This window comes from Rhinopithecus roxellana, chromosome 9 (genome assembly GCF_007565055.1).
Source record: "Rhinopithecus roxellana isolate Shanxi Qingling chromosome 9, ASM756505v1, whole genome shotgun sequence".
NCBI lineage: Eukaryota > Metazoa > Chordata > Mammalia > Primates > Cercopithecidae > Rhinopithecus > Rhinopithecus roxellana.
In genome coordinates, this window is record NC_044557.1 from 85,507,221 (window position 1) to 85,535,017 (window position 27,797).

At 39.7% G+C, this 27,797-nt stretch overlaps 1 protein-coding gene across 15 annotated transcripts in view; it reads left to right on the forward strand.

Moving 5' to 3' along the window:
- PTK2 (protein tyrosine kinase 2) overlaps nucleotides 1-27,797 on the forward strand; it is a 357,696-nt gene that overhangs the window by 271,559 nt on the left and 58,340 nt on the right. For all 15 annotated transcript variants that reach the window (XM_030937412.1, XM_030937408.1, XM_030937413.1 and 12 more), the window contains 4 exons: nucleotides 1,149-1,264; nucleotides 2,284-2,384; nucleotides 6,474-6,563; nucleotides 10,115-10,319. In XM_030937412.1, coding sequence (XP_030793272.1) covers nucleotides 1,149-1,264; nucleotides 2,284-2,384; nucleotides 6,474-6,563; nucleotides 10,115-10,319 — 512 coding nt within the window. The remainder of the gene's footprint in view (nucleotides 1-1,148; nucleotides 1,265-2,283; nucleotides 2,385-6,473; nucleotides 6,564-10,114; nucleotides 10,320-27,797) is intronic.

Sequence of the window (27,797 nt, forward strand, 5' to 3'; positions counted from 1 at the left end):
GAACACTTGGACACAGGGTGGGAAGCATCACACACTGGGGCCTGTCGTTGGGTGGGGGTAGGGGGGAGGGATAGCATTAGGAGATATACCTAGTGTAAATGACGAGTTAATGGGTGCAGCACACCAACATGGCACATGTATACATATGTAACAGTATGTATATTCAAATGTTGTGCACATGTACCCTAGAACTTAAAGTATAATTTTTAAAAAAATGTGAGTAATCAAGTGAATAGCTCTCTCACTTTCTCCAGAATACAGAAACAAATCAGTGCATCACCAACACTTGGAAACTCATTAAACAAGTTCTTGTGCCCCACCGAAGGCCTGCTGAATCAAACACTGGGGGGGCGGGGGGGAATCACCATGTGATTTCATCAGCTGAACATCTCTTCCTCCTCCACCCTATATTTCCAAATCAAATGGAGTGCTGAGTGTAATTTCTTGTTCACAGTACTTTTCTGCTTTTGCTTTTGGAGAGTTTGCTAATTCTTCTGGCTCAAAAAATATGGCTAAATATTTCTCTCACCGATCATTTAGAGTTAGGGTATTAAATGTATATGCCTTTCTTTGCCATGTTAGCATTTACCTCTATTAATGGTGTCAGTGGTAGCACGAACAAGTAAGTGCAGTGTGATAAATACCCAACATGACTGTTCTGCATCCAAAACCTCATGGGGAAGGAAATAAGAGAGGAGATTCCTTCTTGTCTCTGCTTTCTCCTCATTACATTATCCTCATATCTTCCCAGAGGTGCAGTAAGGTTTGAAGTGGAGAAACTGACTGTGTATTAGCCTTGTTTGGATAGTAACTAGATTGTTTTTCTTCCAGTTATTATTATTTAGCAATAATTTGTACTGTGCTTTTATTCATTCCCTTGAAGCATATCTTTCTATATTTTTTAAGAAATTTGTCTGTAGTCAAAAAGATTTTAATTTCATGATAGGATTTCAAATAAAAAATAATCTGAATCCAGAGTTTAAATGTTTCATTTATTATGCTTTATTAGAAGAGACTTGAAGCCATTCTAATATTATTAAAAATTCATTGAAAACAGCATTATTGTTGAATGTAGCTTTTTGGTTTTGATTTCAATTCACTGTCACTAATGCTTTTTTTCTTTTTTCTTTCGGCCGTTGTTCCAAAAGCTGAGGTCATTTTTGCAAGTAAGGAAATACAGTTTGGATCTAGCATCTTTGATCTTGTATGCCTATCAGCTTAGTACAGCTCTTGCATATCTAGAGAGCAAAAGATTTGTACACAGGTAAGATACAGTCATAAATCTGTTAAGTTCCCTTCTGAAAAGTAGTGATCAAGAAACAGGGACCCATTTGGACCGTCTTTGGACCCAGGGACCCCTTTGGTACCATTTTGTACCAATTCTACAAAATTGTATTCTGTGTATCATTGGAATCTATTGTGCACAGTTAATAGCAAGTCATGCTGCATTATGTCCTGTCAGAGTGAGATGCCAGGGCTTGTTAATACACAGTTACAGGATTTTTACACAGGTGGAGTTTAAAACATTGTGATACTTTCAGGTCACTTATTCCTTACACAAACGCTATAGAGAACCTGTACTTGGCAGCAGAGCAGTGAACATGTGGAAGTGGTCTCTGAAACGAATATTGTCCTGGAGCTTTCTGGGACAACACAGCCTTATGAGTGACATCAGTTAGCATTCTGCGGAATTTCTGTTCATAGCCTGAGTCTCTGTTTGAATGCAAGTAAAGACCCTTAAAATTTGTTTGCCAAGTATCATATTAGAATTGGTGTTTTGTTATCCGGCATTAAAACAAACTTCATCCAAAAAAAAAAAAAAAGAAACAAAAACTAAGGCTCTAAAAAAAATCAACTGCATCAGCAAAATCATTTAAAAGTTTTCAGAAGGCAACTTTTATTTAATGATATCTCTTTAGGAATGGCAGTGTTATAGGTAGGCCCCAGTTATATATCACTGTCTATCAGTTAATGCAATTGGTAATGTGGTTTTATGAACAGTAATAAGGATTTTCATTATTTTAGAATATACTTTGCCATCATTCAAAATAATCATTTATTAATGGGTAAATATCTGGCAAAAAGAATATATATGAAGTAAATTTTGTGTGTGTGTGTACATGAGATTTATTGTATATATCCTATAATAAATATCATATAATCTGCTTGCATTGTATATAAGCTGTCTTTCAAAGTGCCTATTGGTATGTCTTTATCTATGAGCTTATAGGTTTGTTTTTCTTATTTTAAGTCTTACTGTCTCAAATTCTTCTTTATCAATAGGGACATTGCTGCTCGGAATGTTCTGGTGTCCTCAAATGATTGTGTAAAGTTAGGAGACTTTGGATTATCCCGATATATGGAAGATAGTACTTACTACAAAGGTAAGAAATCAGAGCAGTACCTAAGAAATAGGCTTGGAATCTGTAACGTATTTCTAAAAACAATATGTTCTCATACGCTTACCTGATCTTTGACAGAGATATAAAATCAAGTAAATGGAGGAAGCAACAGTCGTCTCAGTAATGGTGCTGGAGCAGTTGGACATCCTTAGGCAAAAAATATACCTCAATTTAAACCCCTGAATCCCATTTCAAATTAACTCAGAGTGGATTATGGACTTAATTACAAAATATTAAACTTTTAGAAAAAAACATAAGAGTAACTATTTGGCATCTAGGGCTAGGCCAGGGATCCTTAGACTTGACACCAGAAACAAGGATTCATAAAAGGAAAAAGTTGATAAACTGAACCTCATAAAAATTGTAAATTTTTGTTCTGCCAAAGACCCCGTTAAAAGGATGAAAAGAGAAGCTGCAGAGTAGGAGAAGATGTGTGCCAGCCACATATCTGACAAAGCTATTATCTAGAATATAAAAGGAACTCTTAAAACGTAGTAAAAAATGAATGCACTTAGAAATCGGCAAAAAAAATAGGAAGGGACATTTCAGTGAAGAGGATATATGGATTGCACATAAGCAGGTGAAGATGTAGATGTTCCACATCCTAATTTCCATTAGGAAAATGCAAATTCAGAACACAATGAGATTACAGTACATACCTGTCAGTTGTTAAAGAATATGCTGGCGAAGATGCAGAGAAACTAAATTGCTGCTGGGAATGTAAAATGGTAGAGGCATTCTGGAAGAGAGTTTGGCAAATTCTTTAAAAATTAAGCATACAAGTATTATATGACCCAGGAATTGCATATCTGGACATTTCTTCTGAAGAAACAAAAATTTGTACACAAAACCATACTCAAATGTTCGTTGCAGTTGTATCTGTAATAGCCAGAAATTCAGATCAGCTCAAATGTCTTTCAATCAGTAGACACGCCATCATCTTAAACCAGATGCGGCTGGTTGTATCGATTGCCTCAGTGAAGGGGATCTGACTTAAAGATATGAAGTTAGCAAACTTCAGCACCTTGGATCCATTAGTTTGGTGGGATGTTTGTTTGTTTGCTTGTTTTGAGACAGGGTCTCGCATTGTTACTCAGGCTAGAGTGCAATGGCGCAAACATTGCTCACTACAGCCTTGACCTCCTGAGCTCAAGAAGCCCGCCCACCTTAGCCTCCCAAATTGCTGGTACTACAGGCATGCACCACCATGCCTGGCTAATTTTTTGTAGAGATGGGGTTTTGCCATGTTGCCTAGGCTGGTCTTTGATCAAACTCCTGGGCTGAAGCTATTCTCCTACCTCCACCTCACAAAGTGCTGGGATTACAGGCATGAACCATCGGGCCCAGCCTCCGTTAGTTTTTTTTAACTGAAATCTAGCTTATGTCAGTTGTCTTTAATTTTGCCAATCTTGGAATCACATTGAATTGGTTCTTCAAATTATTACTGAACTAATATTTTTCTGAATAATGTTTTCATATTCCTAGAACTTTAAGGTTTAGATAAATCCATATTGTGCTATTAATACTGCTAATTATGACTACCATTTTACAAAGGCTAGTTTCTTAGGGTATTTGATTTTTATATTGCAACAAAATGAACCCAGATTTTTACATGCAAAGCTAGTCTCTAATTTTAATCTCATAACTATTTTCTTTCCATATATCTTCTATATATTATTACCTGTCACTATTTTATTTTTAAAATTCATTTTTAATTTTAATTTTATTTTATTTTGAGACAGAATCTCGCTCTGTCACCCAGTCTGGAGTGCAGTGGCGCTATCTGGGCTTACTGCAAGCTCCACCTCCTGGGTTCATGCCATTCTCCTGCCTCAGCCTCCCGAGTAGCTGGGACTACAGGCGCCCACGACCACACCCGGCTAATTTTTTGTATTTTTAGTAGAGACGGTTTCACCGTATTAGCCAGGATGGTCTTGATCTCCTGACCTCGTGATCGGCCCACCTTGGCCTCCCAAAGTGCTGGAATTACAGATGTGAGCCACTACACCCGGCCTAATTTTTTAAATTAAAATTTTTTATGACAGAGTCTCGTTCAGTCACCCAGGCTGGAGTGCAGTGGCATGAGCACAAGTCACTGCAGCCTCAACCTCCTGGGCTCAAGTCATCCTCCTGCCTCAGTCTCCTGAGTAGTTGGGACCACAGGCACACGCCACCATGCCCAGCCAATTTTTAAATTTTTTTGTAGAGATTAGGTCTCACTTTGTTGCCTAGGTTGGTCTTGAACTCATGGGCTCAAGTGATCTTCCCACCTTGGCCTCCCAAAGTGCTGGGATTACAGGCATGAGCCACTGTGCCCAGCTACCTGTCACTGTTTTTAAATGATCCTTTGATATGTGAAAAGAAGATCAGTTGTTTATTCATTGTAATTATTTAGTCATTTAACTTAAAAAAGATGAAGTCAACTTTTCACTATTTTTAAATACATTTTATATCCAGCTTTGATCTTAACTGTCCCAAGTCCTAGAATTCCAATAAAGAACTAAATTCCAAGTAGTATGATGTCCAAATTTTCGTATAATTCAAACAGCGTTTTGAACAGGCAGTTGACAAATTCACACAAATATCTTCTCAGAAAGGTTAATAAGTATACATTCCATTAGGCTATAGAAATAAGTGCAAACTCCAAATAGAAGTTCTTCAAAATGCTCCTCTTTCTAGGAATTCTGATAGTCTTCAGAGGCAACTCATTGCTTACAGAAGAAAGTCCAGACCCTTGACATGCTGGCAGAGCCCAGCTGCTCATGCTCCATGCTTTTCTGAATCAGGGTGCTGTTTCTGTGCCCTGCTCCCTTGACCAACCCCTTCTGCTCTTACATCCTCTCCCTGCAGCCTTCCCTGGTCATCCTCTCAGTCACTGTTTCCTCTCCACTTTCAGGACACTTGACATGCATTCACTATCTCTGTTACACCTTGTACCAAATTTGAGTATACTTGTCTGCCTTTTAGAATGAGAATTCTTTGAAGAAAAGGACTCGGGATTGTTCATCTTGAGAACTCAGCAGTTGAGGAAATGTTTACTAAGGTTTTGAGTGACTTACCTTTGTGGCACAAAGAAAACGTTTAGGTCTGAAAAGGGAGCTGATTTCAGGCTTCCCTAGAGAAGTCCTTCTCATCCCATTGCCCCTTCCTGCTCCTCACATGCCTGATTATTTGTGGAGTCTGCGTTGGTGCGTTCACCTAGTGGCTAACATATGTTTGTAATTCCCAAAATCAATACTCAAGGTGCTTTCATAGTCATTTGAGGACATGCACAGAGCATCAAAAAAATGGAGTATTCCCTAATACCGAAATATGCAGCTGAGGTTCAGCAAGGCCGCAGTCTCTCCCTTCTGTCGCAGCCAGAGGTGGGAAGACAGGGTCAGGGCTGGGAGGGAACGGCACAGGGCAGAGCCAGCAGCTCAGGCTCTGGTGGTTGGAGAGGTTTGAATTCCAACTCTGGTACCTGTTAGTGGGGCAGTCTTGGGCAAGTCACTTAACACATCTGAGCGTTCTTTTCTAAAGGAAATATAACCTACCAGAATGAGTTGTTTCATGAGTTAAGATTGTAATCTTTGTGAGATACGAATATATGTGTGCATATTTCTCCTGAGAGCAGTGGTTCTGTGTTTGTAACAACTTTATATAACATTAACTGCCACCAGTGAGGATCGACTATATATTATTTATTATTAGCAGGATATGTGTATAGCAAGCATTCTAAGCTACAGATAAGTATCTCTTCTGTAAACTGTGGAATCTTACAAAACGGAGCTGCACCTAATACCTGCACCTAAACCCCTGGTAAATTGGGGTTTGCTCTCCCTCCCTGTTCTTTGCCTCTCTATAGAGAGAAGGACATTAGTATTTTATTTATCTACCATCTAACCATTCCTCACCCCTAAGTGACCTCAAAACATAAAGGAAGTGAAAAGTAGTTCTCCCAAAGAAATGGAAGGTTCAAGGGGTCAAATAGTTAAAGCTTTTTCCTTTGATACTGAAAATCTCAGCTAGCTCTGTTAGATTCTTAAGCAGATAACAAGGAAAATTTATTTTCTAAAATTAATCTTCTAGCTTCCAAAGGAAAATTGCCTATTAAATGGATGGCTCCAGAGTCAATCAATTTTCGACGTTTTACCTCAGCTAGTGACGTATGGATGTTTGGTGAGTATTCTTAAAAGTTTTGTTATATTTAAAAATTATATTTTCATATGTTATACCAAAAAAAAAAAAATCTCTCTTTGGAATATGTAGGTTGATTTGCCTTCCCTAACCTGATCATCTCCTCATCAGACTTCTTTTGATTAATTTGACAATAATTAGCCTGGCATCTACTGTGCATCAGCTTCTGGGCACAGCTTCCATAAGGGTCCACAGTTCTGATTGCTCAGCTCCTTCCATCACTCTTCCTTTCTGTTCCCCATTGCTGTCTCTTCTTTCCTCAAAGGGGGATATTTTGCTCATTTCCTTCTTTCTTTTCTCTCTCTCCCTTTGCCGTCTAATTCATTCTTTTCATATGAATGACATTAAACAGTAAACACCTGGCCCCTCCAACCCTGAGTATCTAAAATTCTACCTTGTCTCTTTATTCTGGGGTCCAAGCTCCTTCCTAACCTATCTCAAGACTTGGAAGTTTGATCCTTTATTTTCTGTAGCTTCTGCTTTTTTGATAATCTCATTTGTTCTTCCCCACCTGCTGTAAGGTCATCATTCTCCTGCTCTGTGGTAATTGCAATTCCTTCTAGCTGGTGTAAAAGTGTGGCTCTCATCTATTCTTTGCTACTTATTTAAAATACTTTATCCACATTTTAAAATTACTCACTGTTTTTCACATGAATGGCTCTTCCCTCGACCCCACTCTCCATTTTTCTTGGTGTTATTCCTTCTACCCAGAATGCCTTATCCTTCTACCTTCTTCTTCCAGTTGAAATCCTGCCTAACCCTCAAGGTCCACCTGAATGTCCTTGAAGCCTTGCTCTTCCTTTCTGTACATTTCCTACACTTCCTTTCTTTGCCATAACACTCATGTTGATTCTGTGAATAGGCTTGTGGACGTGTTATCTCTGCTGAATTAGAAACTACTTTGGAGGAGATGCCCTGTTAAGATTATGTACCTTTTTTCCTCTTATAAATAAAAATAACTTGATCAAGTATGTGTTCTTATTTTTTTCTTCTGTTTACTTACTGTTGATTCTTAATCATCGTTTAATGCCCCAATAGATAACTAGGTAGAGGAAGGATCTTTCAAATAGAACAGGATACGGCATGACATGATTAGAAAAAGCTCTGAAGTCCAATTGATGTGGTTCAAATCCCAAGGCCTTGATTATTAGCTGTGTAATCCACAGAGCAAGTAACTTACCTTTTCAGAGAAATTTCATGTTTCAAAACTTCTAAGATGCCTATTTTTTTACATGTTAACATTTCTAGAACTGGAGTGTATCTTAAAATCAGTGGCATTTTACAGTCGGTAATAATTGGAGGCATTTTTTAATGTAGTTGTACTTGCTTGTACTCATGTGGACTTTGTTTTGTTAATATTGTTATTGTAATGTCTGAATGACTTTAAAAGAGCTCTTTTGATAAGAATAAAATAAAAATTCTAAGAGGGAAGAAAGAATTGTATCACACTTTAGTTTTCAGCATTCTTCTCCCTTTTTTGATCCTATAAAGTGATGATGTTTCCTATAATCAGTGGATGTGATTTTTGTCAAATGTGATATAATGCAATATTTAAAGAAACATAAGGTTATTGTGAGGATTAAGGGTTAATATATGAGGCTGGGCATGGTGGCCTCATTCTTAGTATTTTGGGAGGCCAAGGAGGAAGGATCACTTTTAACCCAGGAGTTCAAGACCAGCCTGGGCAACATAGCAAGACCCCATCTCTTCAAAAAATACAAAAATTAGCTGGTTTGGGTTGCATGTGCCGATAGTTTCAGCTACTCAGGAGGCTGAGGTGAGAGCATCACTTGAACCTGGGAAGTGGAGGCTGCAGTGAGCTGTGATGGAGACTTTGTCTCAAAAATACATGTATTTGTAAAATGTCTAAGAAATGTGCCAGGAACACATTAAGTTCTCCAGAAATGATACCCAGTGTTGCTACTACTGATAATATTGTTGTAACTTCTTGTGAGAAAAGCAGTACTAAGGCATTATGTTTGTCAGATACTCTTTACATTGAAATTCTTGAGTTCTTGGCTAAGTTCAGAATCTAATTCACATCAAGATGGTAATATGCCTTGCTTCCTTTGAGGCAGATTTCATTCTAGGTTCTAAAGATGCAAAAATAAAGTCACAGTTCCTTTCTTCAAGGCATCAGTTGTACATTGTTTTGTGATAGAAGTAGATTTGAAATGACAGAAACTTTTCCCAGAAGAAAAGCATTATAAAGAACTACATTACAAATGTACCTACAAAGAAGAGAGCTTGTGAGGAAGGTAAAGGGATGTTTTTGGTGTGTTCCACAGGTAGCAAGAAGCCCAGAATAACCAAGTGCAGAGCAGTGATGATAAGGCACTAGGAGAAAACATCCATCCTTTACACCACCAGTTCTCTCCATTTCCTTCCCATTGCATTGTATGTTCATTGCCAGTTTTACGTTTCTTGTTTGTTTTAAAGGTGAATTTTTTATTTTTATTTTTTAATTTTAGATTCAGAGGGTCCATGTGCAGTTTTGTTACATGGATATGTTGCACAGTCCTAAGGTTTGGGCTTCAGTGGAACCTATCACCCAAATAGTGAACATAGTGCCCAATGGGTAGTTTTTCAACCATTACTGACCTCGTTTCCCCCCTGGTCTTTTATTTCCCAGTGTCTGTTGTTTCCATCTTCATGTCCGTATGTATCCAGTGTTTAGCTCCCTCTTATAAGTGAGAACATGCAGTGTTTGGCTTTCTGTTTCTGCATTAATTCACTTCGGATACATGACTTTCAGTTGTTTCTGTGGTGCTGCAAAGGCCATGGTTTCATTCTTTGATGCCTGCATAGTATTACATGGCATATATGTACTACATTTTCTTTATCCCATCCTAAAGGTGAATTTTTAAGGATTATTCAGAAGATACTGAGAAAGTATTGGATTTCCCAAGGGTAGAATGCAAGTAAACTTTTTGCGGTCACACTGTGGCATTTATAGGCAAGATGACTTGAAGCCCAAAGAAGTTCACATCTTTCCTGGGGGAAAACAGTGACCAGTCCATGAATCAAGCAGATAATGATGCCTTTATGCACTCTAGACAAGAAGAGGCCAGCCTTGTTAAGGGAAACTTTTTAAGGAATCTTAGTTTTCCAAAAGCATAAGACTTACACTAGTATTTTCTTTATTGGACCTCAGGTCAGCGGCTCTAATTATAAACAGGTGAGACTGAAGTGGGGCGGATTAAAATTCAGCGTTTCCTGAACGAGTTCATTAAGCCACGAAGCACCACTGTAGCTAGTGGGCAATTTTCTAATAGAGGATTTCTAGAGAAATACACTGAGAAAATTTATAGCATTTTCCTTGATAATAATTTAACATTTCGTTCTTTACATCATATCAAATCATTAGGTTATTCTTACTTTATACTAGCGTGAACATAATGCTGCTTTGGTAGATAACTTGCCCATTACCTCCCAGCTGGTACTCTAGTGCCTAGAAAAACGATTTTCTTGGAACCTGGGAGTTACAGTCTTCATACTGAGCTCACTGTTGTGTTTTCATTCCCACTTGACAGGTGTGTGTATGTGGGAGATACTGATGCATGGTGTGAAGCCTTTTCAAGGAGTGAAGAACAATGATGTGATCGGTCGAATTGAAAATGGGGAAAGATTACCAATGCCTCCAAATTGTCCTCCTACCCTCTACAGCCTTATGACGAAATGCTGGGCCTATGACCCCAGCAGGCGGCCCAGGTTTACTGAACTTAAAGCTCAGCTCAGGTAGGAGTTGGCGGGAGAGAGGGCCTGGGGGTGGGGGCAGATTATGCTGCTTCTCCTCCTTGCAGTAATAGCATTTTAAGGTCATTACATCAGTATATCTAAGGCCGAACTATTTTTCGTTCAAATGCAATTACTTCTAAAATTGATTTGCATTTCTTTTTACCTTGCTAGAGTCTTAAGTAAATTGTATCTTTAAAATTTTAATAAAGCTCCAATTATGGTCAAATCTCTCTCCCCTAGCTTCTGACTTAGCATGGCTTGCAAGACCCATAATAAGTTAGTCCCTAGTTACCTCACTCATCTCATCTAACACAACCCTCCATCTCTATCTCCCTCACACTTTGTGATTCAGCAGTACCTACTTATAATTCTCCTAACACAGCTCACTGCCTTTTCACATGCTGTCTTCACTCCCAGAAATCCCTTTCCTGACCTTTGCCACCTGTAAACTTTTATTCGGTTTTCAGAACCCAGCTCAGATGTTACCTGCTTCAGGAGGCCTTCCTAATCACCCCTGCCCCGAAAGAGATAGTTATTCCTTTGGCACCTTTTCAATACTTCTGTTTTTATATTTAAAACATCCATTGCTTGTTCAGGTGCCGTTTTGTGGCTCCTACTTTGTGCCAGGTACTGTTAAACCCCTGGAGGAAGCACGCGGGGACATTAATGTGCTGAATCCCTCAGAGAAGCATGTGCATACTCTACCCTGTTGCCTGGCCTGGAGAGGTTCTTGTTTGCTTGTCTGTGTCCCCAGCTATACTCAGAGCTCTTGACAGGCATCATTGTATCTTACTGATTTCTGTAGCCCCAGTGCCAAGCATAGGACCTGGCACCATGTAAGTGCTCAATAAACATTTGTTGAATTGAATTGAATTGGAATCTAGAATGAGACTTAATACTGTAATAAACAAGATATTGTAATATAACACATAGGCATGAGAAGGTTTATTATATAAACAATACCATGGTTCAATGTGTGCTGTGTTACCTGTTTTCACACTTGGGGACTTCCTCAATTTTATGTGTTATGGGTTTGTTTTTCGTGCTGTATTTTAGTCTTTTTCCTAAAAATCATCAACTACAGAGTCCAGGCTTTCACCATCTAGCCCAACCTTCTCTCCACATGTTAAAGCTGTTCAACCTGCTAGACAGGATTCCTTTTAAGGAGAGTATTTCAAAGAAGAATTAAGACCCATAAGTAGAAGCACAAAGGATTCATCCAGTCTGAAAATGTTTGCTAAGCACCTTTGTTATTCTAAGCTAGGTTCTGTGGGTTCAACAGTGAACAAGACCCAATCCCTGTCCCCAGAGAGTTTAAAGTCTGGTGGAGGAGACCGAGGTATCACCGGTTATTACAATACAGTGAGCACCACATCGGAAAGACCAGCCACACTCTTGGTCTCCGTCACCATAACTCTCACGCGCTGACCTGGTTCTACTTTTCAAGGCCCCATAGAGCAACCCTACTCTGCGTTTCACACGATAGGCCTTCAGGGTAATTCTAAACAGCTTCCTTACCTCCTCTTAGCTTCTTCTAGCCAAAAATCTTCAGTTCCTTAATTAATTCTCATATAACTTAACTGCCTATTCTCACTTTTACAGCTGGTTTTTGGACATGCTTTATTGCATGTTTTGCTCCTATTTGTTCCTCCTTGATCTTTCCTCAGGATTTGACAGTTTCTGTCCTTGACATTATTCCTCTCTGATACCAGTTCTATCACCCTACCTCCCTGGCATATCTTTGTACCTCACTGACTTGCCATCTCTACACCATTACTATGAGTATTAACTGAATTTCTGTTCTCAGCCTCTTATTTTCTCCCATTTTCTCTCATTACTCTTCCTAGATGTCTGACCCATTCACACGGCTTTGCTTCTCACCTCTCTCTGTCTGTAGTTCTGGTCCTGCCCTTTTCTCAAGTCCCAAACTTACATTTTAAATTGCTGGCTGGGCATCATGTTTATTCAGAAAGCAAAGCTGTTACATTCTCCTCTAAGCCAGCCCTTCCTCCTCACTTCCTCCAGGTTGGAATAGTGCCTTTATCTTCGACACCATCTTGGAGTCATGCTTCACTCCTTGTGCACACCCCCCATCCTCCATCCTGCGCTCTTCTCCCATCTGGCATGACCAGCTTAGTCAATCTTCCTGAACTGTCACTGGAAAAATAACTCCCCTGGTCAAAACAACTTTCAGTGGGGTTTTGTCACCTTTTATGTTTGGTTAAAGGCTTCCACGGTAACATTTAGGCCTCATTTCATTATGGCCTGAGATTGAGATTGTCTTCCCATCCCTTTCACACATGGTAGCTAAACTAACCCTCCTCTCAGCCCAGAATGCCTCCTCCTTCACTTGGGGAGATCCTACCCATCTTTCTCGGCTTCTTTCATGCACTGGGTCTTCTGTGACTTCACAGCTGACTAGCCTCCACCCTCTGAGTCTCCAAAGCTCTTTGTTCTTATCAGGCTTACCCTATGCTGCCGTAGATGGCTGCAACCCGTGTTCAATTCAGTTCGATAAACACTGTTGAGCACCTACAGTAGCTGAACCTGGTGCTAGTCACTGGGGCAAAGATGACTAAAACACTTTTCCTGCCCTCGAGGAGCTCACAGTCTAGTATGTCTCATCCCCTACTAGACTGAAGCTCCTTGAGGACAGGGATGGTCATACTCACCTCGGTGTTGCCTGAACCTCCAGGCCAGGAACTTAGCTAGCTAGATACAGAAAGGGTCACCCAGGCACTGAGTTCAAGGCTTAGAACATATGAGTGATTCTTAACATTAGGGAATGCTCCACTAAGGTAAATTGTCTCCAAAAAGTATCCAATACATATTTTTAGAACTACATATAATTACTTTAAATATGTACCTGTAGTATAATTTATGGATATCTTCTTATATACTACTAGCACAGGTAATTCAGCATTCATTCATTCTGCATTGTTCTGTTTTAGAAATGGTGTTTAACTTTGCGTTTTGAACATATATAATTGGGCTACCAAATAGGCCACCATTTTATATTATAAAATGTAACTATATAATGTAATTGCTTACTTGAACATTTACATATAACAATATATCACAATAACTAAATAGGTTACTAATTTTTTCAAAATTTTTATTATTTCCAGAATTTTAACAAAAAATAAGTTTGGATAGCCCTTTGATAGTTAAAACCATGGTAGTTAAAAATGTTTCCCAAATCCCATCTTCTTCTTGACCTCGAAAGAATTCTCCTTCCCTACCTCGAAAGAATATTTGCAAGTAGACTCAAATTACTGTGGGATTCCCCTTATCTTTAACTGGAGTGTATGTGTGTGTATTTTATTTTGTTGAGGCGGGGTCTCCCAGCATCTCTGCTGCCTGCAACCTCCACCTCCCATGCTCAAGTGATTCTCCCACCTGAGCTCCCGAGTAGCTCAGACTACAGGCGTGCACACCACACCACCACACCCAGCTAATTTTTTGTATTTTTGGTAGAGATGGGGTTTCGCCATGTTGCCCAGGCTGGTCTCAAACTCCTGAGCTCAAGCAGTCCGCCCACCTTGGCCTTTCAAAGTGCTGAGATTGCAGGCATGAGCCACCATGCACAGCCTTGTATATTTGTTTTTGACTATATTAGTTGAGAAGTGATTTTTGGTATGGAACCTGTTGGGCAAACTCACAGGAAAATCACCTTGGTCATACTTTGATGAGGTGATGTCTGTGACTCTAGAAACCTGTCCTTCCTACATCCTGTTTACTTATTCATAGGTATTAATTCATTGAGAAGTAGAATGAGATTAACCTGCAAGTGGTCTGTTATCAAGTATAAAAAATTCCTCAGTAGGAATACCTTTAATTGATCGATAGTGAAATTTTCTTATAATGCATACTTTAGCATTTTTGTGCTTTATGACTGTCAGGTCATAAGAGCGCACTAAGTATTTTTTGAGTGAAAAGTCATTTGCCCGGGCGCGGTGGCTCACTCCTGTAATCCCAGCACTTTGGGAGGCCAAGGCGGGCGGATCACCTGAGGTCAGGAGTTCGAGACAAGCTTGGCCAACATGGTGAAACCCTGTCTCTACTAAAAATACAAAAATTAGCTGGGCATGGTGGCAGGCACCTGTAATCCCAGCTACTCAGGAGGCTGAGGCAAGAGAATTGCTTGAACCTGGGAGGCGGAGGTTGCAGTGAGCTGAGATCGTGCCATTGCACTCCAGCCTGGGAGACGAGCTAGACTTTGTCTCAAAAAAAAAAAAAAAAAAAAAAAGGCATGTAACTCCTGGTTAATTCAGTTAATTCTTTGTTAGGTACTATGACAGGGAAACCATAATAAACAGCTTTAGTATTTGCCTTTTTGCAGGTATGTTCAAAAATAATATGTCCCAACAGTACTCTTCTTGACTAAGGTGTTGGTATCACTATTTTACAAAAGAACATCAGCTTTATCTCAGATTAGAAAAATATTTTAGGTTAATATTAAAATTCTTAAATATATTTTAGGCAAATTAGGGCAGTAAACAAAATTATCACTTTAAAATTTTGTGTTATGATTTTTGTATATTTTAAAACTTTTTATTGATGTTTAATAAACACACCAAGAAGGACAGCTTACTACTGGATTTCCACCAGTTGGATACAGTGTGTCACCAGCATCCAAAATGAAAGTACTACCAGCATCCCAGAAATCTTCCACATACCCCTTTCCAATCACTGTTCACCCTCCAAGGGTAATCTCTATCTTGACTATAGATTGGTTCTGCTTGTTTTTGAACATGATGTAAATGGTATCAGTCAGTACTTACTTCATATATATATAATTTATTTTACTCAACAGTCTGTGGGATTAATCCATATTATTCATGTAGTTATACTCAGTTCTCATTGTTTTATAGTGTTCCATTTGTGAATATACTATAGTTCATTCCACTGTTGGTGAAAATTTGTATACTTCTAATTTGGGGCTATCAAGAATACTGCTCTGTAAATTAGATGATATAGTAAGTGGTATGTAAACAGATTTACCTGATGCTTTATGTTCTAAAGAACACCAGTCTTTTAAGTATCACCTTGGAAAGCAGTCCCTGATTTTGAACTGGTCTTCCATCATTGAGCTCTTTAGGAATATTTTTAGAACCAGCACCATGTGCATTGATAGCAAGTCTCCATCCTCTACAGTTAGCTCTTCTAGTTATAACATTGAAATAGCTAGTAATTACAGAACAATTTCTGTTGGCAGGCGTTGTGCCATGAACTTTTTTACACTATTTCACCTTAATTCTCACAGTCCTGGGACATACAGGTAGTATCTTCATCATCAGTTTACGATGATGAGGAGACTGAAACTGTGTGGTTAGGCACCTAACAGAAGGACACAGAGCTGGAATTCACCTGAGTCCAGAGCTTGAGCTATGAGCTGTCATGCTTTACTGACTGCCTTGATGTTTATTGGCTAGAGTCATTAGGTGTGCCTGCCATTTTATGATTTGGACTGGTGAGCAGGTTGTTAATATTGGTTAGTTAAAAAGGAAAAAGAAAGAAAAAAAATACTATTACAGAGGATTCCTGCAGCTGGTTTTCTTACATTGTTTGAGTATCAACCAAAGTCCTTAAAAGGAATGGCAGCATCATTAGCAGATACACAGAGGCCCTACCCACAAGCTTTGAGGGGGACAGGGCTTCCTTGTGTACTTGTGTACTTTCAAAGTATTTTCTTACTGGTTTTACTTGTTTTATTGGCATATTTTGAGTGTGTTGTATTTTGCTGCTGTGGAACACGATAATTTCACAGACATTGGGGAGCAGGTTTGGAAGTTTTGAACAAGTCACCTAGAGTTGACTTCAAGCAGATCAGAGCCAAACCATGGCACAGTGTTATCCAGAGAGCCTGCTGGGAATTGCTTGTATACAGAGCTTTCACTCCAGCTGGGGGGTGTTGGAAGTTTTTGTTTGGGGGTTTTTGTTTTTGATTTTGTGTGTGTATGTTTCTTTTGGTTTTTGATTTGTAGTTGTTTGTCTTAACCATGTGCTGTCATGTTTTGCTTCTTAACTTTATCAAACAAAACCAGCCTTTGGGAGAATGTTGGTCAGGGCTATAGCTTAGCTCAGCATGGGTGCAGACAGATTTTCTTACTTTTTTTTCATATCACTTCTCAGTATCATACCTAAGTGAAGCTGCAAGGCATCTAAGGAACTCAAACTATTTCAGTTGATCTGCGAGACCGCCAGTTCAAGCTATTATAGCAACACCTTGAGAGTAAATGGGCATGTGTGCGTGTATAGTTTTTCAAAGAATGTTTAAAATATTGTGTGGCCTTGGGCAAGTTACTAAGCCTCCCTTGTAAGAGCAAGATCACAAATATACTACCCATATTCTCAAGATCTGGCCAGTCTCAGTGGCTCACACTTGTAATCCCAGCACTTTGGGAGGCCGAGGCCTGAGGTCAGGAGTTCAAGACCAGCCTGGCCAACATGGTGAAACCTCATCTCTACTAAAAATACAAAAAAATAGCCAGGCATGGTGGCAGATGCCTGTGAATCCCAGCTACTCAGGAGGCTGAGGCAGGAGAATCGCATGAACTCAGGAGGCAGAGGTTGCAGTGAGCCGAGATCGTGCCACTGCACTCCAGCCTGGGCAACAAGAGCGAAACTCTGTCTCAAACAAACAGATAAATAAATAAATAATCCATGTCCATTGCTCATGGTTAAGCACACACACTGTGTTAGCTAATTTAGAAGTAGGAAGTAGTAACAACAAAGCTTTCCTTGAAAATCCAGAAGGGACCTGGCAATCTTAGAGTACAGAAGAGTTTTCAGTTATAGTTAAACATCCTTAAAAATATATAGTTACTTGTATTTAATTTTAAGGTAACCAGTAACAGAATTGTGCAGAATTACGAGCTTTGGAATGACAGATCTCACTTTGAATCCTGGCCCCACCGCTTTACCATCCTTGGGAAACATCTTTAGCTTTTCTTTTCTTTTTTTTTTTTTTTTTTTTGAGACGGAATCCCGCACTGTCATCCAGGCTGGAGTGCTGTGGTGCAATCTCTGCTCACTGCAACCTCCACCTCCCTGGTTCAAGCAGTTCTCTTGCCTCACCCTCCCGAGTAGCTGAGATTACAGGCGTGCACCACTGTGCCGGGCTAATTTTTTTTGTATTTTTAGTAGAGACAGAGTTTCGCCGTGTTGGCCAGGCTGGTCCTGAACTCCTGACCTCAAGTGATCCACCCTCCTGGGCCTCCAAAAGTGCTGGGATTACAGGTGTGAGCCACTGTGCCCGGCCTTCTTTCTCTACTTTTCTGAAAAGTGTAGTACTCTTTCTACTCAGTAGCTACTTTCTAGGGTTCTTATGAGTTTTGAATGAGTGTTAGCTATTCTTATTATTCAGATAATAAGAATACCAAGATACTTGGTATCAAAATATCAAGCACATCTTTTTGATGTTTTATAGATGTATTATAGATATATGAATTTTAATGAATTTTAAAGTATTAATCTGTGAACAGCATCTTAAACATGTTTAACCTGTTTTGGATTCTTCACTTATCCCACAACATGAATTTTAAATTAGAAGTCCTAGGTTTGATTAATGACATGAAATTGCTTGTACTACTGTGTGTTTTTTTTTAAGTGATTTTGTATTTGCTTCCAAAATTCCTTTCAAAGGTGGTGTCTCAATTCCTCTTTAGTCATTATACCAGTATTTTTTTTTTTTTTGCATTGCTATGCTGTTGAGTCTAGATATTATCTAGAAGAGTAATCTGTTTCACAATTATAGCTATGTACAGTTAAAATGTTCACAACGTGTGAACTTTAGGAGTTTTTTTGTTTGTGTTCTGTTTTGGCCCTCAGTCTTCCCAGTGATAAAAAGCAAACTGCAAATCTGAATTTAATAGGAATTTAATGTAAAATGTAAATTGTTTCTACTGAAAATTATATCTTAGCTGCTTCATGTCTAACAATAATTCTTACCCCTCATTGGTTCTTACCCACACATCTCTATCGTAGTACTGTCTTTGCACAATTTGGCACTTTGAAACCAATAACTTAACATCTACCTCTCTTTCTCTGCCTTAATTTTTTTCTCAGACTTGCATTTTAGCAATACCTTTTGTATTATGTTTTTAGTGCTTGCTCTGGGAATTACACTGTACATCTTAACTTTTCATAGTTTACTTAGAGTTAATCATTGTACTTCATATAAAATGTAGAAACTTTGCCAGCAGGAATGTCCATTTACCACCACTACCTTGGTCCATTATGCTGAAGTTGTCATGTATCTTACATTCACATATGCCATTAACCCCACAAAATTAGATTATGATTTTTGTCTTAAATACCATTTTAAAGAAAGTAAGGAAACTCTTCCATATTTAACTTCGTACAGTGCTCCATTCTTATTGAAGAACTTATTTCCATTTGGTTTCCCATCAGATGAAGAATTTTTTTAGCATTTCTTGTGGTGCACATCAGTTGGTGGTGAATTCTATTAGTTGTATATTATCTAAAAATGAGTTGAACTTAACTTTGTTGATAGGAATTTCAGGTTAACAGAGTTGTAATTTTTTTTTTCCCAGCACCTTAAAGATGTTCTTTTACTGTCTTCTGCCCTGTTACGTTTAATGAGAAGTCACTGGTCATACAGTTGTTACTTTGTATGCAGTGTGTCATTTTTCTCTGGCAGTTTCCATGATTTTCTTTCTTTGATTTTTCAACAGTTTAAGTAGGATGTGCTTGGGTGTGGTTTTCTTAATGTCAGTTGTGTTTAGAATTTGCTGATTCAAAAGGTTGAATCTATAAACATATCCTTTATAAAATTTAGAAAAACTTAGATCATTATTTCTTCAGATATATTTTTCTGTTCTGTTTTCCCTCTCTTCTGAGATTCCAGTTGCATATGTGTTAAGACTTCTGATGGTGTCCTTCAGGCCAAGTCCCAGAAGCTCTCGTTGTCACCTTCTCTTCCCCTTGCTCTTCCTCCTCAACCCATTCCTGACCTTCCCCATTTCAGATTGGATCATTTTTATTCACTCACCTTCAGGTACCCTAACTCCTTTTCTGTCATCCCTATCTACTGATCACTTCATCCAATGGAGATTTTATTTCATATACTGTATTTTTTGGTAATAGAATTTCTGTTTGGCTTTTTTTTTTTTTTTTTTGTATTCTATTTCTCTGCTAACATTTCCTGTCATCCATTATGAATAAATTTTCTTTTATGCCCTTGAATATAATAGCTTCTTTTAAATCATTGCTAATTTCAACATCTGAGTCATTTGTAGAGTCAGTCTCCTTTAAATTTTTTCTCCTCTTGAGAATGGGTCACATTTTTATGTTTTTTTGTATATCAAGAAGTGTTAGATTATATCCTAGACATTGTGGCTGATGGGTAGGTAGCAGATCTTCTTTCCACTGTGAGCAGCAGTGCAAATGTCTGTTCAGTTATTTTAGCCTTAGCTAGGCAGCTTGGAGTCTGCACTGTGTGTGCATGCTTCTAGGAGCAGCAGAGATTCATTTAGAATATATACTCAGAATTTGAAGCATTCCTTCCCTGGCTGTCTTCATTCTGGGATTTCTCCCTTCCCTTTTTTCCAGTTACCTTTATGCTAGCTGTGGTTGCTCCAAACTCATTTCTCTGGTTATTCAAGCCAATAACACTGGCGCCTGCCTTCTCACTAATGGCCATTAGAAAGTGGGGACCCACCCAATGCCATTCTCTTCCTTCTCATGACAGCTCCCTCCAGGATCTGGCTGCCTGTGGTTGCTCTCCCATGCTGTCACAGTTGTTTCTTATATCCAGAGTATATAATTCCTGTCTGCCAAAGGGTTGGTCAAATAAGAGCCACTCACACGTAGCAGAAACAGAAAAAGGTGTCAGCATTTTAAGGTAACATTTGCTGAGGCTCATGCCTGTAATCTCAGCAACTCAGGAGACTGAGATGGGAGGATCACGTGAGTCCAGGAGGCCGAGGCTGCAGTGAGCCATGATCGAGCCACTGCACTCCAGCCTGGGTGACAGACCACAACCCCAATTCAAAAAATAGAAAAAAATAAAAGTACAATCTTAGCGGATATCAGGGTTTTTTAAAAATAATTTTGAGATCAATATAGCACAATAACCAAACAAAGGCTTTATTTACTGCAGTTAGAGAAACAATAAGAGAGAAATGTGATTTCACTATATCCATGAAACTGAATTTCCAGTCTACCACTGGTGACTAAAGGCCATAATCTCCAGCATTACTGCTTATGAGAAAAGAGAAAAAGAGCAGAGGCATAAGCAGTAATGCTGTGATCATGGCCTTTAGCCACTAGGTCAGCTACTTCCAGGTATACCATCCCTAGCTTCATCTCAAGGCTCAGGCTTGTTTTCTGCAAAGATGGTAGGGTTTGGTTTGGTTTGGTTTGGTTTGGTTTGTTTTTAAAAGGTCAATTCCATTCTTTTGTAGTGAGGCAGCTTTGGCTAATTATAAGAGATCATGTTTCAAAACTGGTATTCCCGTGAACTTGCCAAAACAAGCCAGTTCCCGCTTGACTTTTTTTCCTTCAAATTTATTGCTGCTCTTTCTCTGGGTGTTTTCCAGATTAACTTAAATAATTGCAAACCCAGACTGATGTTATGTCCAAAGCAAATTTTATGATCAGGATCGTAAAACAGATCCTTTGTTTTATGTGATTCCTTTGTTTAAGTATCAAAATCCAATCTTTTTACATAAGTTTTTCTTCCCATATTTATTAAAGCAAAAAGTATTTATTACATTTAAAAGGAGAAATGTTTTGTATTTGCAAAGAGAAAAATTAGTAGTACAGTCAGTCTCAGGGAAAATAGTACAGAAATGAAGACAAAAACACAGTTCTTTCCTAGTGGTAAATAAGGCAGGTAAAAGTACAGAGCTAATTAACTTTCACTTAGAAGTTTACTAATTTTTCATTAATACATATGTTATTTCTCCATTCTAACAATAGATAGGGTAGACTGTGATTTTTACTTATAAATGAGAAAACAGGTTCGAGTAGGCAGGATCTCCTCTGGGATTGCATAACTCACCAGAGAAGCAGCTTCGATATCTATCCGTTGCTTCTTCTGGGACAGCTTGAAGAACTCAAACACTCAGAATCAATTGGCCTTTTTCTACTTCTGAAAATTGTCTTTGTTGGAGCTGTACTTTTGTGTCTTAGCTTCATACTGGAAATGAAGGACCACTTTCTTGCTCACCATCAAGTTGTATAGGGAGTGTTGCAGGCCAGAAGAACAAAATCAGACCACCTGTTTTTATGTCCTTTTACTGTGAACTGATCACTTCAATGATTTTATTCTAAAGTAAGAGAAGTAAAAAATAAAACTAACACTAAATAAAGCACTCCTTTCCCCTCTTCAGGATTCTCTTCCTTAGTGGTGCACATGGATCAACAAAGTGTAATTATCGTTGTGCTAATGTTTGTTAAATGACAAGTCTCAGCTTTCATTGTTCCATCTATTTGCAAGTTTGAGACTTGGAAACCACCATTCTGGGAAAAAACATGAGGGCTCATTTGTTGCCAGTTCACATTAGGCAGCTAAGAGCTTTCAGATGGAATGTATTGCTACTAAAAATATTTATAGTTTGGGAAAATATGCTTCAATTTGACCTCCTTGATACTCTGCACATTCTAGTTTGTTACTCTGGATTCTTCAGCAGCTGTAAAGAGAAAAGTTCAGTACTGTCTCCTTGTGCCCTCTTACTCCATCTATGGACTAGTCTTCCCATTGTAAAAACAGATATTTTTTATGAGTTATTTATATTCTTGGTTCCTCTGAGCAGCAAATTATGGTTTCTCAGAAGCATTTTGACATGCTATTTTGGGTATGAGAATGAACTAGTGAGATTGAAGGAACTTACTTCCCAGTTGTCATTATGTTCTTTGAGGAAAAAGTCTGGGATGTTTAATTAAAGAAATATTGAAGTGTCTATAATATGTAAGTGATACTTAGCTTACAAGAGAAATTAGATTCATGTCTGACAACTGTAGGGAGCTTACAAGCTAAATCCCACAACATGGCAATATGTGATTACGGGCTGAAATGAAACATTCAGACAGTAAATTCAGTGGGTCAGAGAATAGAGTAAGTGTGTGTGGGTAAGATATATCAGGGCAGATGGAGCCTGAGAGGGTCTTCTTGTGGCAAGGGACTTCATGGGACCCTTTCAGAGATTCTTGGGGAAAACAGTAAGTAGCCTGAAGATCAGAGTGGCCAATTTCACAAAACAGTCTGTGTGAAATAACATTGCCTGATGAGAACCCTTTGAAAATGGAGTTCCCTTTGCCTTAAAGAATATGTCCCACTTATCCTTCTCTCAGCTTGCCTGTATTTTAATTATTTGAAGGAGTAGGAGAAACACACTTGTTTTTCCCAATTTTTTTTTTTCTTGATTTTTACGGACTTTTTACCTGTTTAAAACTTTTAGGAACTCTGACTGAGGGTGTGGTGTTTATTTTAAGAGTCAGGCGGCAGAGAGCAGGGCACCTAAAACCACCAACCAGGGATGTGCTTCTCTCTCAGGCCAGCTAGGCCTTCTTTGTTCCTGGTCTCTGACTGGTCTCCTGCCCCCAGTGACCATCTTGAAGAAAGCTGCCTGCAGGTACTTTCCTGTTTGGCCAGTTGAGAGAACAGGGGCTAGGCATGGTGGCTTACATCTGTAATCCCAATACTTTGAGAGGCTGAGGTGGGAGGATCACTCCAGTCCAGGAGTTCAAGACCAGCCTAGGCAACACAGTGAGATTTTTATTTATTATTTAATTGTTACAAAAAATAAAAAAGAATCTGCCAGGCCTGGTGATGCACCTGTAGTCCCAGCTACTCGGAGAGCTGAGGTGGGAGGATTACTTGAGTCCAGGAGTGATCGCGCCGCTGAACTCCAGTCTGGGCTACAGAGTTAGACCCTGTCTCAAAAAAAGAAAAAAGAAATTGGCCAGGCACAGTGGCTCACACCTATAATCCCAGCACTTTAGGAGGCCGAGGCAGGAGGATCCCTTGAGCCCAGGAGTTTGAGACCAGCCTGGGCAGTAATAGCGAAACCCTATCTCTATAAAAATAAAACTGAATTTAAAAAGAACAGGAAGCTTGATAATGTGCTCTTTGTGTCTAGTCAGTAGACCTGCTCCACTGATAGGGCTTTATTCATCCATTTACCTGTCATTTATTAATTCATATTATGCTTCAGGGTCAGTGCTAATTCTGAGCATTTGAAAATGGGCCTTCAGGTAACAACTCTTGGCCTAATGGGAGCAAAAGTCAAACAAACAGATATTTACAATGCCTTTTGGCAAGAGTTAAGAGCAAGTTAGGCGCTAGTTTCTTTGGAAAAGAGTAAGGAGAGTAATGTAACTTAGCCTAAAGGGAGAAGGGAGCGTCAGGGAAGATTTTTCTGGAGGAACTGCTATTTGACACTTAAAATACAAGTAAGAGTTGGCCAGAGAAAGAAGAGAAAGGTGTTCCAGGCAAGAGACAGAACATAAAGAGGCATGGGAGAGCATAATGAGTTCAGAGAACTTACCAGGACTTAAAGGAAGGAAGAAGGGCTATAGGAGGAAAAAGGGAAGTGAAGCGAGATTAATCACTTCACTTTTAAAAGCAATGGTAGTTCCCGCCACGTGTGCACATGCCCCAACTCTAAAAAAAGAAAATACATATTTTTAACTCCATTAGCAGCCTTTTGAGGTATGGATTTACTGGTGTTTTACAATCTAGAAAGTTAAGATACAGCTTCCCACGTTTTCATTGGTAAATGTTCAGGACTGGGTGAAGCTATATTAGCTCATACCCAAGTATCAACTCCTGCTCCTTATAGTTGTAACGCCTTCACATGTGTCAAGCTCAAAGGCGTTGTACATCAGTGACTGTTTCAGCAGGCATATTCTTGATCTGCTGGTTGTACATCAGTGACTGTTTCAGCAGGCATATTCTTGATCTGCTGGTTGTACATCAGTGACTGTTTCAGCAGGCATATTCTTGATCTGCTGGTTGTACATCAGTGACTGTTTCAGCAGGCATATTCTTGATCTGCTGGTTGTACATCAGTGACTGTTTCAGCAGGCATATTCTGGATCTGCTGGTTGTACATCAGTGACTGTTTCAGCAGGCATATTCTGGATCTGCTGGTTGTACATCAGTGACTGTTTCAGCAGGCATATTCTGGATCTGCTGGTTGTACATCAGTGACTGTTTCAGCAGGCATATTCTTGATCTGCTGGTTGTACATCAGTGACTGTTTCAGCAGGCATATTCTTGATCTGCTGGTTGTACATCAGTGACTGTTTCAGCAGGCATATTCTGGATCTGCTGGTTGTACATCAGTGACTGTTTCAGCAGGCATATTCTGGATCTGCTGGTTGTACATCAGTGACTGTTTCAGCAGGCATATTCTGGATCTGCTGGTTGTACATCAGTGACTGTTTCAGCAGGCATATTCTGGATCTGCTGGTTGTACATCAGTGACTGTTTCAGCAGGCATATTCTGGATCTGCTGGTTGTACATCAGTGACTGTTTCAGCAGGCATATTCTGGATCTGCTGGTTGTACATCAGTGACTGTTTCAGCAGGCATATTCTGGATCTGCTGGTTGTACATCAGTGACTGTTTCAGCAGGCATATTCTGGATCTGCTGGTTGTACATCAGTGACTGTTTCAGCAGGCATATTCTTGATCTGCTGGTTGTACATCAGTGACTGTTTCAGCAGGCATATTCTGGATCTGCTGGTTGTACATCAGTGACTGTTTCAGCAGGCATATTCTGGATCTGCTGGTTGTACATCAGTGACTGTTTCAGCAGGCATATTCTGGATCTGCTGGTTGTACATCAGTGACTGTTTCAGCAGGCATATTCTGGATCTGCTGGTTGTACATCAGTGACTGTTTCAGCAGGCATATTCTTGATCTGCTGGTTGTACATCAGTGACTGTTTCAGCAGGCATATTCTGGATCTGCTGGTTGTACATCAGTGACTGTTTCAGCAGGCATATTCTGGATCTGCTGGTTGTACATCAGTGACTGTTTCAGCAGGCATATTCTGGATCTGCTGGTTGTACATCAGTGACTGTTTCAGCAGGCATATTCTGGATCTGCTGGTTGTACATCAGTGACTGTTTCAGCAGGCATATTCTGGATCTGCTGGTTTGACTGGTGACCAGTCTTAAGAGTTGCATTGCTAACCCTTCACAGGTGATTCGATGAATTTATGAAAAGACATGGTTGCTCCTTTGTATCTCAAGCTCAACTTTGGATTTTAACTCATTTGAAATATTGGCACAGGCGTATAGTGTAAGCCTGTAATCCCAGCTACTCTGGAGCCCAGGAGTTCAGGACCAGCCTGAGCAACATAGTATCACTCCATCTCTTTTTTAAAAAATAAACAAATAAATAAATAAATAAAGGTAGGAGACCAGGCACGGTGGCTCATGTCTGTAATCCCAGCACTTTGGAAGGCCAAGGCGGGCGGATCACTTGAGGTCAGGAGTTCGAGACCAGCCTGGCCAACATGGTAAAATCCCATCTCTACTAAAAATACAAAAAATTAGCCAGGCATGGTGGCACATGCACCTGTAGTCCCAGCTACTTGGGAGACTGAGGCAGGAGAATTGCTTGAATCTGTCAGGTAGAGGTTGCAGTGAGCTGAGATCGTGCCACTGCACTTCAGCCCATTCAACAGAGCAAGACTCCACCCCAAAAACAAAAAAGAAAGAAAAGAAAAAGACTCATAGCTCTTTGTGGGAATGGTAGCCATTAGCTACACAGGATATTATCTGATGGGGAATTTCCAATAGTTCTTTCGATTTTTAAAAGTCTCTTGCATTTCAGAGCTCGTCACATAAGCTGTCTAATTTTCATTTAGATCTTCACAACAACCCTTCAAGATAGGTAGTTAGGGAGGCACCCCATTTGTGGGTGAGGCTTGGAGGGACAGAGTTGTCCATGGTCATCTAACCTGTCTGTGGCAGAATTTAAACCTGATCTCCGTGTGACTCAAACTCCTTGAGTTTGATTGAGCCTTATTGTTTTCCCATTCAGTTGTTTTTTTTTAACCGCTAATGATCCCTGAATTTACTCAGCTTAGTTAAACATCTAATAGGTAATGATAATAATGCATGTATTTTATCCATATACAGTATTTGTTCATTTAGCAAATATTTAAGTGTCAGCTATGTGCCAGGCACTGTTTCATTCAAAGTATAACAAAAGGTGTTTAAGTCATAAAATATATAAAGAAAATTGAAATGTAAAGGTGTTTGTTTTCACATAAGAAATGGACAGAAAGCATTGCTATGCTTTGGACGTGTAATGCTCGTTACATGACCAAAAGTACACAAACATTATGTGCTTGGTGTGAGTCTGTAACTGTAACCTGCTGAGACACTGGGACTCTTCCTCCCTAACCACCCCCAGTGCCTGGGGCAGTGCCCTCTCCCGCTGAGTTCTGCAGCTAGAACGCACCAGGCCAAACTCTTCTCTACTGCTCAGTCACAACACTCATGTCCTGTTTCAGTATGTTTTGTTGTTGTTGTTATTGTGTGTATGTATGTATTCATTTATTTATTTTGGAGACAGGTCTCACTCTGTCACCCGACTGGAGTGCAGTGGTGCTATTTTGACTCACTGCAGCCTCCACCTCCCATACTCAAATGATCCTCCCACCTCAGCCTCCCAGAATGCTGGGATTACAGGCATAAGCCAACTTGCCTGACCCTGTTTCAAGGTTTTGAGTATTTCTTTTCTCTTAGATAAAGCACCTCAAAGACCTCGTCACGTGCCTCCTGCACAGAGCAAATTAGCAAAGTTAGCAAATACTGGCTGAATGAGCAGCCCTCAAGTAAATGCCATTAGAAATACCCACTGATGACAAGTAATGCTTATAGCAGATGCTCTCACAGCCATGATCTCCCTTAATCCTCCCAGCAGCTGAGGGGAGCATTCTTCTGGTCAGAGGGGCAGGGCAGAGAGAGTGGCCCTCTCAGGACCCCTGTGCTCCTTCCCCAGACCTGGCCCCAAACTTCCCTGCACCACTCACCAGGAGTCACCTAGGCCTGGCACATGGGACCAGGTTCCCAACAGTGCTGGCACCCAATGAGCATCTTGCCTGTCTGTCAAGGCTGCTGCACAGTTCTTAAATACTGTGAAAAGTTTTGTGGTTTTGCTGAGCCACGATCATCTAATTGGAGCAAGAAAGAAACCAAAACCATATCTTGAGAATGGAGTGGGACTTTTGACTAAAAGCTTTTTATGTAAAATGCTTATGTGATTTTTTTTTTTTTTTTTTTTTTTTTTTTTTTTTTTTTTTGAGGTGAAGTCTCATTCTGTTGCCCAGGCTGGAGTGCAGTGGCGCAATCTCGGCTCACCACAACCTCCGCCTCCCAGGTTCAGGCGATTCTCCTGCCTCAGCCTCCCGAGTGGCTGGAACTACAGGCATGCGCCACCACACCCGGCTTATTTTTGTATTTTTAGTAGAGACGGTGTTTCACTAT